At 43.7% G+C, this 15,091-nt stretch overlaps 1 protein-coding gene and 1 pseudogene across 5 annotated transcripts in view; both read left to right on the top strand.

The window, feature by feature from the left end:
- The first annotated feature begins 233 nt into the window (after nt 1-233).
- LOC112624376 lies at nt 234-865 on the top strand (annotated as a pseudogene). Its single transcript, XR_003119391.1, has one exon. The product of XR_003119391.1 is annotated as an uncharacterized protein C11orf98 homolog pseudogene (transcript).
- A 7,373-nt stretch (nt 866-8,238) lies between these two features.
- The window catches only part of OTUD4 (OTU deubiquitinase 4), a 48,455-nt gene continuing 41,602 nt past the window's right edge, over nt 8,239-15,091 (top strand). For 2 of the 4 annotated variants that reach the window (XM_025384715.1, XM_025384714.1), the window contains exons 1-2: nt 8,239-8,585; nt 13,942-14,025. In XM_025384715.1, the coding sequence (XP_025240500.1) occupies nt 8,427-8,585; nt 13,942-14,025 (243 nt within the window). In that variant the 5' untranslated portion in view covers nt 8,239-8,426. Of the gene's footprint in view, nt 8,586-8,708; nt 8,819-10,247; nt 10,277-13,941; nt 14,026-15,091 lie in introns of those variants that run through there. The other 2 variants (XM_025384716.1, XM_025384717.1) reach the window with 2 other exon arrangements.

Here is a 15,091-nt window from a genome sequence, read left to right as displayed (position 1 = left end):
AAGTAAAAGGAATAGTATAATGAACTCACGTGTGCTCATTACCTAAGTTGTACAATTATTAATTCATGACAGATCTTAGATTAATTAATCACCATCTTCTACCTTCAATTTCAGTAATCTGTGGTTTTATACAGTTTTCTGGATGATTGTGATATGACACACACACACAGAAACAGACACATTGTATTTAAAGGCTGAATAGTACTGTATTCTAATTGTATTGACACATTAGAATGTGTTTGACCAGGGATGGCATCGCAACTGTGGGAGCTCCCGGGGGAAAGATCAACCAGCCCCGCACCGAGCTGAAGAAGAAGTTGTTCAAAGGCCAGCGGGTGCTGAATCGGGAGCGGCGTCTGAGGCACCGGGTGGTCGGGGCTGTGATAGACCAAGGGCTGATCACGCGGCACCATCTCAAGAAGCGGGCGTCCAGTGCACGTGCCAACATTAATCTGTCAGGGAAGAAGCCAGAAAACTCCTCCAGCAGATCCGGCTTGCCCAAAAAGAGAAGGCGGCCATGGAAGTGGAAGCCCCTTCAAAGCCAGCCAGGACTAGTGAACCACAGCTCAAAAGGCAAAAGAAGACAAAAGCTCCCCAGGATGTAGAAATGAAGGACCTTGAAGATGAGAGCTAAGCCTCTTCCACTAGAATATTCTCAACTGGAGCCAGCCTTCAGACTCAGTGGTTATTTCAGATGACTTTGACAAAAGCAGTGCCCCTTTTCACTCTCCAGATTTCCTCCTACCTAATGGCCTACTGACCTCCCCTAGAGGGATGTCTTTGCGGGGGAAGAAGGTACAGAAGAAAGATTGGAGAAGGGCCTCTCTAGCAGTCAACTCCATTTGTAATAAAGCCCTAGCACTCTAAAAAAAAAATAATAATAATAATCATAATCATGTGTTTGACCAGTTCTCTATTTAGATTATCTTCAATTTGTTTGGTTAGGAAGACAGTATTAAGTATTACTTAACATATAATCTTGGTCCACTGTTCTATATCAAATATTTAGGCCTCAAACTACAGGGTGAGGTTCCATAACCTGTAGTTATTTATGTATTTTCATTTGAAATACTTTCTCCTTTGAGCATTTCATTGGGAATACTTGAAATCATTTAATGAATGTTTACTGAATGTTTAATCTGAATATGCAAAAGCAAATATACTATTAGACACTTGAAAAAGAAAAAAAGAATCTTAAATTCTACAAGCCTACAGAGAGTTTACAATCCTATTGGGGAGCTAAAGTAAATACTTTGTAATGGGACTTTGTGAGTTTGCTTCCGTCAGGGTGGAATCAAGAGGTAGTGGTGGAAGGAGAGGTAAATGGTTGGAAGTATGTGGAGGTTTTATTTGCAGAGATGATGGACTATGACTTCGCTACTAGCTACTTGTGTAAGAGGCTCAGTCTACCGTGAGGTTTATTAACTCATCCAGCTTGGGCATAGCAATATATGGAAGTCATAGCTCTAATAAGAAACTAGGCCGGGCGCGGTGGCTCAAGCCTGTAATCCCAGCACTTTGGGAGGCCGAGACGGGCGGATCACAAGGTCAGGAGATCGAGACCATCCTGGCTAACACGGCGAAACCCCGTCTCTACTAAAAACACAAAAAAATTAGCCGGGCGAGGTGGCGGCGCCTGTGGTCCCAGCTACTCGGGAGGCTGAGGCAGGAGAATGGCGGGAACCCGGGAAGCGGAGTTTGCAGTGAGCTGAGATCTGGCCACTGCACTCCAGCCTGGGCGACAGAGCGAGACTCCGTCTCCAAAAAAAAAAAAAAAAAAAAGAAACTAAATCATAGTTTCACTTCTTTAGTCATACAAGTTATAGGGTCTCAGGACTGCAGTCCTAGCTCTGGGGTTTGAAACTTATTCAGTCCTAGCTCTGGGGTTTGAAAGTACAGATGGGGGCTCTTTTTTCTTTATTAGGATTGAGTAAGGATCTCATGGCATACACCAACTTCGGTACTACAGAGCAGTCAAGCTGCAAAGCGCTGGTACAGTTAAGTAACATGGCCAACAAGAGATGCTCCTTCATGCGGAGGCTGAATGGTGGCTAGAAAGGACTCAGATATCTGAGCATTTTCAGCCAAGCCCCTTGCAAGGTCCTTCTCTCGGTTAGCTCACTTGGCTAATAGATGGCACCAGGGTCCTGGCCCCTTTACCGTTCCTTGTACTTCCTTCCTTCTTTCCTTTTTTTTTTCTTTTGTAATTTTTTAATTGATCTTGATGACAATTAAGCCATAGTGGAATTTTAAAAATTACTTTAAAAACTAAGAAAAGTGGTCTTCTTTTCTTTCAAACCTTGATCTTCAAACATTCTCCTGCAGTAAGAAGTATCTGCTTCCCGTTTTGGGAAACGATGTTTCTCCTCTGCTGTTCTTTTGATCCTTTTGCTGTAGCAAGGAAAAGGTAAACTAACTCATGCAACGTTAAAGTATTTTCTGCTATGCAGGAATGTATAATATTGAAGACTTAGAAGGCTTGTGAAGGACTTTGCTAATGTTGATATTCTAAGTTACCAGAGAAGGTGGGAAATGGGTATAGAATCATAGGCTTTTTAGGTAAAGTCTTTTATTACCACCAGCCAGTTCCTCCTTGTGAATAGCTTGCAAATGAAACGGAAAAGCTATAGCATACGTTTTCTTCTATCATTTCATTCAATTATTAAATTACAGATAAGATTATTTTTCTGAATGATCATTCCTCTAAAATATAAATTGGAAATGTAGTCCCATTACACCAGTTTTTTCCTGATTTGCCCGAGCATTTAACTAAATTATTTCATTTGCAAAAAGTTGGTTTTTATTACCTTAACTATAACTCCTTATTGTTTCTCATCTATTCCACAGAGAATGGAAAACGATTAAGCAAAAACAAGAGTTAGCTACCAAAATAAATGATATATCATTAAATCATTCAGCAAATATTGTGTTTTTTGAGTATCTACTATTTAAACCTAATGCTTCATGTTAGAGTGCTTGAGGGGGATGGTTTTAAGAGAAAAATGAGTTTACTTTTAGAAATGTGTTTTAGGTGGAAATACCCTGCATGGACTAGAGATAAGATATTAAAGCTTGGAAAAGAGAACAGGGCTAAAAAAAGTTAAAGCTTGAGATCTGGGGCACCCCCACATTTAGGAGATGGGGAGTGGGGGAGAAAAGGAATCAGCAAAGGAGATATAATCAAGACAAGATATTTAAATATCTTGACTACACAAGATATATCACCTTCACAAAAAGTGAAGGAGAGTAACAAAATGAAAAGGTGGTCAACACCATCAAATGTAGCAGCTAAAGGGGAATGTGGGTTGGTGAGGCAGAAAGTCATTAGTTGAAATAACACCATTATTTTGATGTTAAAAATTTCATATTTTGAAGCCCTTTAACATTTGGAATCTTGCAATTAAGTCTTTGGCAATTCCCTAATTTCTCAGAAAAAAGAATTATGGGCCGGGTGTGGTGGCTCACGCCTGTAATCTCAGCACTTTTGGAGGCTGGGGCAGGAGGATTGCTCGGCTCAGGAGTTTGAGACCAGCTGGGGCAACATGGCAAAAACCCATCTCTACTAAAAACACACAAAAAATTAGCTGGGAGTGGTGGTGCACACCTGTAGTCCCAGCTACTCGGGAGGCTAAGACAGGAAGATCACCTGAGCCTGGGGAGGTTGAGGCTACGGTGAGCTGTGATGGCGCCATTGCACTCCCGCCTGGACAACAGACTCTGTCTCAAAAGAAAAAAAAAAAAAGAATTATATTCTGCTCAACTCAGAAACTCTTATAAGTAAATTTAATTTGTCCCAAATATTATCACTTATTTAATATTGGAGGGGGAAATATGCTAGAATACATAGACTAAGTAGTTATAATAACAACAGTGGCAATGGTCAGTAAAATAAGTTTATTTCTCATGAACAGTCTGGAGAGGAGTGGTTCAAGGATCACAGGCTATGAAGTATTCAGGAGCTCCAGTCCTCCATCTCATTGCTCTGTTATCTTAGGGTGTTGTCTTTGCATGATCAAAGCTGGGTAACTAGTTTCAACCATGTTTTTTTTTTTTTTTCTGAGATGGAGTCTCACTCTGTTGCCCAGGCTGGAGTGCAGTTGCGCGATCTCGACTCATTGCAACCTCCACCTCCTAGGTCCATGATTCTCCTGCCTCAGCCTCCGGAGTAGCTGGGATTATAGGCACCCGCCATCAAGCCTGGCTAATTTTGTATTTTTAGTAGAGATGGGGTTTCACCATGTTAGCCAGGCTAGTCTTGAACTCCTGACCTCAGCTGATCCGCCCGCCTCGGCCTCCCAAAGTGCTGGGATTACAGACGTGAGCCACTCTGCCTTCAACCATGTTTTCAGAGCACCTCATGGGAAGTAGGACAGAGAGTAGAAGGCAGGAGAATCCATCTTTAAGGAGATGAGCTGGAAGTTAAATAATTCTGCCTACATCCCATTGACCTAAACACAATCACAGGGTCACATTTAGTTCCAAGGTAGTTGGGAGATACAGCCCAAAGTTGGGTGCCCATGGGCCCAACAAAAACTCAGGGGAAATCAAATGGGAAGTGGCGAATGGCAATTAGTAGCCTCTGGCAGATAAGATCCAGAAGAAACAGGTCTTTTTTCATAAAATACATTTTTTGAGTAGGATTCCATTACTTGAATTTTTGTAGAAAATGAAACAATGCTATGTGGCAATAAAAACATTCTTTGGTTACTCTATTTTTGTAAGAGATTTCATAGATTTAAAAAAATCCTATTACTTACTATTTTGACTCTTTGGTAAAATAACCCACCTTTTCATCTTTAGAATTCAGAGAACTGGTAAAACCACTGTTACTAAACCAGTGATTATTTTCATGAATTGTCAAAATGCATTCATTCTCTATCTAGTAAAGACAAATAATGAAGAATTATATCTGTATTATTTATCTATTGCCATGTAACAAATTACGACAAAATTTAGGAGCTTAAAACAAACTCTCTCACCCAGTTTCTGAGGTCAAGAATTTCAGAGCTTATCTGGGTAGTTCTGGCCAGGGTTTCTCCTGAGGTTGTAGTCAAGATTTTGGCCAAGGCTGGAGTTGTCTGAAAGCCTGACTGGGCTGGAGGATTCGCTTCAAAGCTGACTCACATGACTGCTAGAGGAAGGAAGGTTCCAGTTTCTTACCAAGGGAACCTCTCTGTCAGTCTGACACATAGCAGCCAGGTTCCACCAGCATGAGTGACCCATGAGACAGGGAGTATGAGAGGGCAGTCAAAATGCCAAAAGTGTCTCTTATAACCTAATCTCAGAAGTGACATACCATTGCTTTTGCTCTATTCTATTGGTCACTCAGACCAATCCTGTTACAAGGTAGAGGTGATTATGAGTGTGAATACCAGGAAGTGGGAATCACAGGGTGGGGGTCGGGGGTGGGGCATCTTAGAGGCTGCCTACTACAATACCTAACCTTAGGTTGGAAAAAACAAAACTCCATAAAATCTATCGATCTATGAAGTTTAAAAACAATTTAAAAAATTCTGTCTAGTACAATTATTAGCCCTAAAGTTTGTCAGAGTAAACAAACTTAAGGCATTGACTTTGCATAAGGAAAAAAAGTTGGTTGACTCCTTTGTGTAAGTTTAATTTTATAATTTCATTAGGTCTCAAAAGCATTGAATCTTTCAGGTATTGTTTGATTAAAATGATGTCTGCTTAGAGTTCTTCACACAGGCAGAAATGGCTTCCTTAGAATAAACATTCTGTCAGCTCTGGTTTGGTTTATTGAAAAGGTTCAGAAGTTAATGTCAACAAGTAAAGATCCTTCTTTGAAAGTAAGTGAGTTTCTCTAAGTTTTGGTCCAGTTTAAAGATGTAGGATCCTCTAATGTTGCTTTAACACTGAGCTATATTTGGGAAGTTGGCATACAGAGGGTCTATCTTGGATTAGGTCTCAAAATACCTAAAGGATTTCCTTAAACAGGCCCAGGGTCAGAGATAACAGGTGCATCACTTCTAATTTTGGAACCAGACGCAGCCAGCTTAGAGTGAGGCTGTTCTACATTCATTCAGCAGGATTTTAGATATTACTTTGAGTTTCTCTTTGAGTTTAAAAGGCAAGCTTTTAAACTCAAAAACAAGGGTGATCCATGTTTTAAGTAGTGGCAATACTCAGGATTTGTTTTTGTTTTTTTTTTTTAAAGCAGAATGAGAAGTATATGCAATGTAAATGTATTTTAAAAAGAAAAGCAACAGGTTTGGACTTGAAACTATATTTTTCTTTTCCTTTTTTTTTTTTTGAGACGGAGTTTTGCTCTTGTTGCCCAGGCTGGAGTGCAATGTTGCCATCTCGGCTCACTGCAACCTCTGCCTCCCATGTTCAAGCGATTCTCCTGCCTCAGCCTACCGAGTAGCTGGGATTACAGGCATGCGCCACCATGCCCGGCTAATTTTGTATTTTTAGTAGAGACGGGGTTTCTCCATGTTGGTCAGGCTGGTCTCGAACTCTTGACCTCAAGTGATCGGCCCGCCTCTGCCTCTGAAGTGCTGGGATTACAGGCGTGAGCCACCACGCCCGGCTGAAACTATATTTTTCTAAACGTGATTTCAAAGTGTTTCTTTGCTACAACAAGTAAATTTGAGGCAGGGACATTTTTTTCATTTGGGTAACCATGACGTTTGTATTCTCTAAAAGAAGCATCATTTGAGATAGAATAAACATTAAGAAATCAATTACGCTCCTAGGAGAGTGAATATATGACTGATTGCTTGCACTGAAAATACCGAAAAGTGTCTAAAGTAGTTTTTAAAAAATTTATGTCGTTGGACCCTCACCACCTGGCCTGCCTTGCCCCCATTCCAACGTATTTGACTACATGTCTAAACCTACAGTAACGCTCCCTTTTCTTCTCCCTCTCCTCCACCATAGCCTAAAGACTGAATTAGTGTTATGATTAACCATGTATTTAAATAAGGACACCACATGTTGTATTTTAGCAAAATAAAACTCTGGTTCAACAGAAGCATGCTGGATAAATTCTGGGTTCTAAAGCATAATTTGACTTTGTCAATTCTCTGTCATTCATCATCGGAGGGTGGCAAGTTGAGCTGAAGCCTCGAGCACTGGTGGAAGCCATGGCCAGTCCAGTTAGCATGTTATCAAGCAACTACAAGACGAATTTTTTAAGAAGGAAAAAAAAAAAAACAACCCTAACGTCTTCCGACAGTGACATGCCTCTGTGATGGGGTGCTCAGCTACAGCGACAGGGTAAACAAAAATGTCTTTGGCAAAGCCTTCATCTTGCCGTAGTACGTGAGCTGTACTTCTAATTTCTAATAGGAATCAGCAGTCCACGGTTGATTTATGGGCAGAGTGTGTCGTCCCGCACCGTGCCAGTTCCCGGAGCCTCCGCCAATTAGCTCTATTTTCTGCTTAAGCCGTTAAAACCACCTCCATGGAAACGCCAGGAGGGCAGGCCGGGGGGAAGGGAGCAGACAGGTGCGCCCTCTGGAAAGAAATACACAAAGGGTCGACACTGCGCCGCCGTGTCCCTGGCAACTCCACGCCAGCCCAGCGCGCGCGTTTCCCGCCGCGCAGCGGCAGGGTTGGCGGGCGGCGCGCGCTGCTCGCCCCACGTCGGCTGGCAGAGCCCCTCGGCCTGCTCGCGGACGCGGCGCCAGAGCAGCGCAAAGTCCGCTTGGGGCGGTGGCGGCGGCGCCCGCGCTGTAGGGACTTGTAGTCCGCGCGCCTCCCGGGCGCCTCCCCCGGGTAGGCCGGCCCGCGCGTCCCCGCCTGCCGCAAGCCGACTTCCTGCGGCTGCCAAGACTACACCTCCCGCCGTCCTCTCCGCTGTCGGGCCGAAAGCGAAAACAAATTCTGGGCTGCGAGGTGCTGTTCTCTCCCAGGCGCCCCCACCCGCTCCCCGCCCCTCCGGCGTCCTCCAGCGAGGTGGGGAAACGAAAGGCCGCGTCTTTCTTTTTTGGTTTCCTCGGCTCCCGGCGTGGGGAGTGCGCGGGGGACGCAGGCCTCGCTTCACCTGAGCCGGCCCAGCGTGCGCGCCAGGGGCGGGGGTTTTCTCGCTTCACACCGGTACGGACGAGGAAACTTGTGGGGGCGGCGACCCCCGGCCTGGGTCCTGAGTCAGCCAGCGAGGCCGTCGGGAAGTGACTGCTCACTCTCGGGGTTTTCCTTAATCCCGCTCCTCCTGTTTGTTGTGGGCGCGTGTTCGCTCTGAGGAGGCGGCCGCGTGCGGACAGCCATGCATTAGGCAGGGCTCCCCTATGCGCCCGGAGAGCGCGGACCGCTGCCTCGGGCCGCCGCCGCCTGCCGCCGCTTGCGGAGCCCGAGCCCCAGCCCGAGCCGCCGCCTGCCCCAGGCCGGGGCGTCGAGCTGCCGGCGGCCTGGCCATGTGGGGCTAGCCCTCGCCGCGCCTGGCCTGTAGCAGGACCAGCAACATGGAGGCGGCCGTCGGCGTCCCCGACGGCGGGGACCAGGGTGGCGCGGGGCCCCGCGAGGACGCGACGCCCATGGACGCCTATCTGCGGAAACTGGGCTTGTATCGGAAACTGGTCGCCAAGGACGGGTCGTGCCTGTTCCGGGCAGTGGCGGAGCAGGTAATTGCAGGGGGGGTGGTGGTGCGGGGGGAGGCGGGGACGGCCCGGCGGGTCTGGGTGGGGAGGCAGCTGCGGGCTGTCCGGGCCGCCCATGGCCGGGGCTGCGCGTGCCCTCGCTGTCGTCACAGCGCCCCATTGTAACGCCGGAGTGGGACGCTGCTTTGCGTCTGAAAGGTGCAAATTGAAACTTCAAAGCTCGCAAATTAACGGGGTGTCTCTCTCCTGATGAAGAGGTAATGGATTGAGGACAACTTGTGAGGCCTGCTCAGAGCTTGTACAGTTAATTTATTGCTGGGGACCTGGCGACATGATATTTTTCACTTCTGTTCCGCATTCACCTTCCATCCCTTCGTTTAAGAAGCACCACGCTCACCCCACTCCAGTAAAACAAGTGTTTACTAGAAGTGGTGGATCAAACTTTACTTGTGGAACATATTTTGGTTTGCTGCTGGACTTTGGAATGTGGGGTAGGCAAGCTCGCCCATGTCACTTGAATCAAATGGGCAAACTGCCGTTTGAGAAAACCAACCTTTTACAAATATAGAATATTTTGAAGGATTTGTCTTTGAGTAGGTTCCACCCTTTATTATGGACTGCTGGGCTGTGTAGGTATACTAAACAGAACTGACTTTTTTTTAAAAAGCCTGTTTTGATGTTGGTAGTAGAAAGGGTACGTGTAACTGGAGCTTTTCAAAACCACTTTCTAACACAGTTGCTCAGGAAGATTTTTCTGATTTTTTTTTTTTGAGCGAGCTTATTCCATGTTATGTAACACTGTGTTGTAGGTGTGCTGTCACCAAAACCCATCCTGTATTGAAAAATAGCTGCCGAAGTAGCTGGATAAAAGTTTCTGCTCTGGTGTGTCTTTCAGACCTTTCACATGTGCTTTCGTTTGACCTAGGACCTGCTCCCCACACCCCATCGCACACCGCTCCCTACCCCCCTGTGGGGTTTTTATGATGTTTCTGTTTTCTTTTCCCTCACCTTTTTTGAATGCTAAATAACTTTTAAAATTTCTATTTGTGAGTAAATCTTTTACTTAACATCTGGAGGCCAGTCTGTTCTCATGTTTTTAAACATTAAAAGGCAAGCCATTTATTTGCCATAGGGAGCGTAAAATCTTTCTTTAAAACAAATTGATTTAACGGACACAAACCGTTGCTTTATGTTGTGGACATTGTCATTGAAACATTCTTCCAGAAGCTCCCCAAACCAGGGTCTGTCCGTTAGACTTTTCTCATTTTCAGTGTTGCTGTGAGGTGTGTTAACACCCACCCACTCCCTCCAGTTCTTAGTAGTAGTAGGTAAATAGTCTGCCCCATTTGTGAATTTTCTGAGTCTGTGTCTGTCTTGCTTCCTTGAACTCCTCAGCACCTCCAGAAGCCTAGGGAAGAGGTGGAAGTGAATTCAGCCCATATTTATTACGTACTGTTAGACCTAGCAAGAGTTTGGTAAGCGAGGAGGTAGAAGTAAATGGCGGTAAGGGAAGCTTGGAATTTACTTGGATTTGAGTTATCTGAGTCCTAGTTTATATTGAAGCAGAAAGGTGTGCCTGATTTCCGTAGTGCATACCATAGATACTTGGTGGCCTTGATTATACAGAAACCTCTCTGTTATTGTAGTGGGATCTCTGTTTTTAACTGGAAGGGGGGCAAGAGCTAGTTTACACTAAGAACTCTTTGTTACATCAGGTAACACATTTTATTGTATTTTGTAATGGGGCTTAGGTTAGGCATAAGGGACTGCCCTTCCCAGTTATGTGACTCCGTTTTAGTCTGATGAGCTTAGCTCAAGACCTTGAACTTTGGGAGAAGTTCCGTAGACTACAGGTATAGCCATCATCCCAAAGGCAAAGTGTGTGTGTGGGAAAGAGGAAGTAATACCAACGTCAGGCTTCCCTTTTAAAATAAGTACCAAGGATTTATGTTTTTGCCAACAATTTCTCCTATAAAATCACAAATATTCATCATTTCTAAGAAGGAATCAGAGTAAATAATCTAAGTGGCAGTTTTTAAAGAGGGGAGGAGACTTGAGTTAGGATTTTGGTCTTTCTCTCCGAATTATCTGATTTAGATAGGCCATTTCCTTTTTACACTTGTGGATTTGGGCCTGCCGGAGGCCTGACCTGAATCAGCTCCACAGCCATGGAGCTAAAAATAGGGCACTCTTAGAGGACTTGCTAAAACAGTGTCTCAGCTTTTCCCAGTATTTATCACTGTCTTGTCCCAAGTAAAAATGGGAAAGCCTTCTCGTTTGCTTTCATGTATATATTAATTTGCAGAGGTATTTGTCATACTACTTTAATTCTTCCGGAGTGTTCTCAACCTTGCACAATAATTTACATTTTAAAAAGTTGTCATTTAACCTTGCTTTTCTTGCAGTGCTTGACTTTGTAAATTACCAGCACTCTCACACTTTATAGAAGTTGCTGAGAGTTTTGCTTCTGAGCAAGGGGTTCCGATAGATTGTATGTGCCATAATCTTTGTTAAAAGAGGAGAAAAACCAATAGATATGCCTACCATTGTTTTTGATTGAAAATAAGCTTTACTAACTTATGTTTGCCACCTGTTTCTAGGTAAATGGCTTTAAGACTAGCTCCACTTTGCTAATGGCAGAGGAAAGCCCTATCAGATGACACTGTGGTTTATTTATACTAATAATACCTTGATTCATAATAGTGTCTAACATGGCTTCTGTGAAAGAAGTGTTGCTAAATGTCATTTGTTGAATTGGCAAAAAAAATTCTTTTTTTTTTTTTTTGAGACAGAGTCTTGCTCTGTCACCCAGGCTGGAGTGCAGTGGCACGATCTCGGCTCACTGCAAGCTCTGCCTCCCGGGTTCACGCCATTCTCCTGCCTCAGCCTCCTGAGTAGCTGGGACTACAGGCGCCTGCCACTGTGCCCGGCTAATTTTTTGTATTTTTTTAGTAGAGATGGGGTTTCACTGTGTTAGCCAGGATGGTCTCAATCTCCTGACCTTGTGATCCACCCGCCTCGGCCTCCCAAAGTGCTGGAATTACAGGCGTGAGCCACCATGCCCGGCTGGCAAAAAAATTCTTATGGTGGTTATTTTTATATATAGATAGTTCTTTTGGTCACGGACTCTTAGAATGTATACGAATACAGTTTAATCGTGTCCGACGACAGCAGTGAAGGTAGAATCGGTTAAACTGAAAACCAGTTATTACAATGAAAACAAACTAATTGCTAACCTCAATAGGTGCATCTTCGGTGTATCTCAGTGTAATAGGACATACTAGGCGTCCAGGCAGTTGTGCCGGTTCTGTGGGTATAAATGAGCCTGGTTGTTACCAGGAGAGCTGTAGAATGCACAGCTGGAGCCTCCCTTTTCCCAAATTCTCTACTCACGCTAAACGTAAAGGGAGAACCACTTAATTGGATCTGTAACTTTTTTGTGTTTTTTTTCTTGAGACGGAGCCTCACTCTGTCACTCAGGCTGGAGTGCCGTGGCGGGATCTCGGCTCACTGCAACCTCTGCCTTCTGGTTTCAAGCGATTCTCCTGCCTCAGCCTCCCAAGTAGCTGGGACTACAGGCATGCACCACCGCGCCTGGCTAATTTTTTTATTTTTTATTTTTTTAGTAGAGGTGAGGTTTCACTATGTTGGCCGGGCTAGTCTCGAACTCCTGACCTCAGGTGATCCATCCTCCTTCGCCTCCCAAAGTGCTAGGATTACAGGCGTGAGCCACCGTGCCGGGCCAGGATCTGTAACTCTTAAAGCTACTTTCTATTAATATAAATTAAGAGATCTTGATGGTAGTTTGAAATGTGTTATTTTAAGTGTGTGAGTGTGTTTTTTTTTTTTTTTTAAACTATAACCCTTTAGGGTACAGGAATATCTTTGAGATACCTAGTAATAGAAAAGAATTCTAATCTCCTTTAAGCATGTTAAAGACTTGGGAGCTAGGCCTGGGCGCGGTGACTCATGCCTTTAATCCCAGCACTTTGAGAGGCTGAGGCGGGTAGATCACCTGAGGTCAGGAGTTTGAGACCACCCTGGCCAACATGGTGAAACCCTGTTTCTACTAAAAATACAAAAATTAGCCGGACATGGCAGCACCTATAATCCAGCTACTCGGGAGGCTGAGGCAGGACAATCGCCTGAACCTGTGAGGCAAAGGTTGAGGTGAGCCGAGATTGCACCACTGTACTCCAGCCTGGGCGGACAGAGAAAGACTCTCTCTGGGGGGAAGAAAAAAATTGGGAGCTAGCTAGAAGGAAGCATTGGATAAGAAATAGTTGTTTCAGGCTGGGTGCGGTGGCTCATGCCTGTAATCCCAGCACATTGAGAGGTTGAGGTGGGCGGATCGCGAGATCAGGAGTTTGAGACCAGCCTGGCCAAGATGGTGAAATCCTGTCTCTACTAAAAATACAAAAATTAGCCAAGCTCCATGGTGGGTGCCTGTAATCCCAGCTACTCAGGAGGCTGAGGTAGGAGAATTGCTTGAACCCGGGAGGCGGAGGTTGCAGTGAGCCGAGATTGTTCCACTGTACTCTAGCCTGGGCAACAGAGCAAGACTCCGTCTCAAAAAAAAAATAATTGTTTCAGTTCACAGCTTTAGAATACTGGTAAAAGACCACATGCCAGTAAGTTATCTTTTTGTTGAACTGGTTGTTTAATAGAAGAAAATGAAAACTACAGAGTAAGAGGATCTGGATCATACTTTGTAGGTTGGTACTTTACAATTTGGGCATAAAAACAAATCCCAAACCTCTTGGGATGACATCACACAACATTTTTGCACCCCTTGTGCTGCCTACTTGGATGTTCTTTCTTGTCTTGTAAGCTTGATCACCAGGGAAAGAATGAGTGCCTTAATTTTTCTGAAACTATAGTGGACTTAAATTTTTACATAGAGCCTCTAAGTGGATTCAGAATTAATGGGAAAAATAAATCGGCCTTTTACAGGCTGAAAGCTTCAAAATACATTCCTACTGAAGTTGCCAGTTTGTCTTTTTCAATATGTATAGGATGACGTTGAGCGTGGCATAGCATGGATTTTGTTAGCTCTTCTTTGTGAAGAGTAAAGTTATTGTGGAGGGATGGCCAAGGGAAGAGAGTGTCCTAAATTTGCAAAAATGTCCTAAAGGAGAAAGGCTAATAAATTCTTTTCAAAATTTGGCTTAAGAAGTAGTATTGTTTGTATATGTCATGTTTTTGCTGTGCTTGGTTAGAAGAAGAGGTAGGAATGAATAGATACCAAAATTTTAGAAAGGGAAATGGAGGAAGACTGATAATCTATTGGTTGTCAGATTATTTTGGGTGTAAAAGAAGACATTAGGTTGTAACTTTTAACTGAATGCTTAATGGTGTGTTTGTTGCCTTTTGTTTTTAGGTATTGCACTCTCAGTCTCGCCATGTTGAAGTCAGAATGGCCTGTATTCACTATCTTCGAGAGAACAGAGAGAAATTTGAAGCGGTAACTTGTAATTTCAAACATGTAATGGTGTCTTGACTTGGATTTACATTTTGGCTTTTAGAAGTTTCTGGTAGAAATTTCACAGGCTGGATCTTAATGCAGTTTATGAAAATAACACTTATAAAAAAACTTCTCTATTGAACTTTATCTAGTTACTCAGTTACGTTATTTTCCAGGCTATTATATGTTTTGCATTTATTTGGACATTTAGAAAGCTACAATGATGGATAAGACGCTGAGCTCTGGGGGATGAAAAGATGACCTGGACAAGGCCTTTGCATACTAAGAGTGGGCTTTGTCTGACATGGTCAGGGAATTGGGGGTGTTGTGATTAATAGTGGTTTCTGTGATTGGCAACTCCCTATAAATTAGAAAAAAAAAAAAAAAATTCAGGCCAGGCATGGTGGCTCACGCCTGTAATCCCAGTACTTTGGGAGGTGAGGAGTTCAAGACCCGCTTGACCAACATGGCAAAACCCTGTGTCTACTAAAAATACAAAAGAAATTAGCTGGGTGTGGTGGCACATGCCGGTAGTTCCAGCTACTCTTGAGGCTGAGGCACAAGGATTGCTTGAACCCAGGAGGCAGAGGTTGCAGTGAGCCGAGTTGTGCTGCTCCACCACAGCCTGGGTGACAGAGTGAGACTCTCTCAAAAAAAAAAAAAAAAAAAGAAAATTCAGACTTGCAGTGTAAAAAATACCCTGCGTGTAAGTAATGCTGAACGCTTAATTTTATCGGAAGGCATTTATAGGTTTTTAATTTTCAGGGTTCAGTGTGAACTCACATATCAGAACACTATAATTATGTAAGTAGTGATTAATAGTTAATAAAATGTTGTGTAACAGCTTAATACAATTTTCTCGGTAGTATGTGAAATAAGATGCCACAGTGACCTGTTTTCATTTTACATTCAAAGTCTTATAGGATTTATTACTTACTAGTTTGAAGACCTAGAATTATGTAACCTGACAACTTTGGATGTTGTTTCCCCAGTTGACTGGTAGAGAACATTGATATAATACTTTGCAAATAATAGGCTTGAAACCTTGTTTTATTAAAAAAAACTG

The sequence above is a fragment of the Theropithecus gelada genome, chromosome 5, assembly GCF_003255815.1.
Source record: "Theropithecus gelada isolate Dixy chromosome 5, Tgel_1.0, whole genome shotgun sequence".
Taxonomy (NCBI): Eukaryota; Metazoa; Chordata; class Mammalia; order Primates; family Cercopithecidae; genus Theropithecus; species Theropithecus gelada.
Note: the sequence above shows the minus strand (reverse complement) of the source record. Positions and strands in the feature narration are given on the sequence as shown.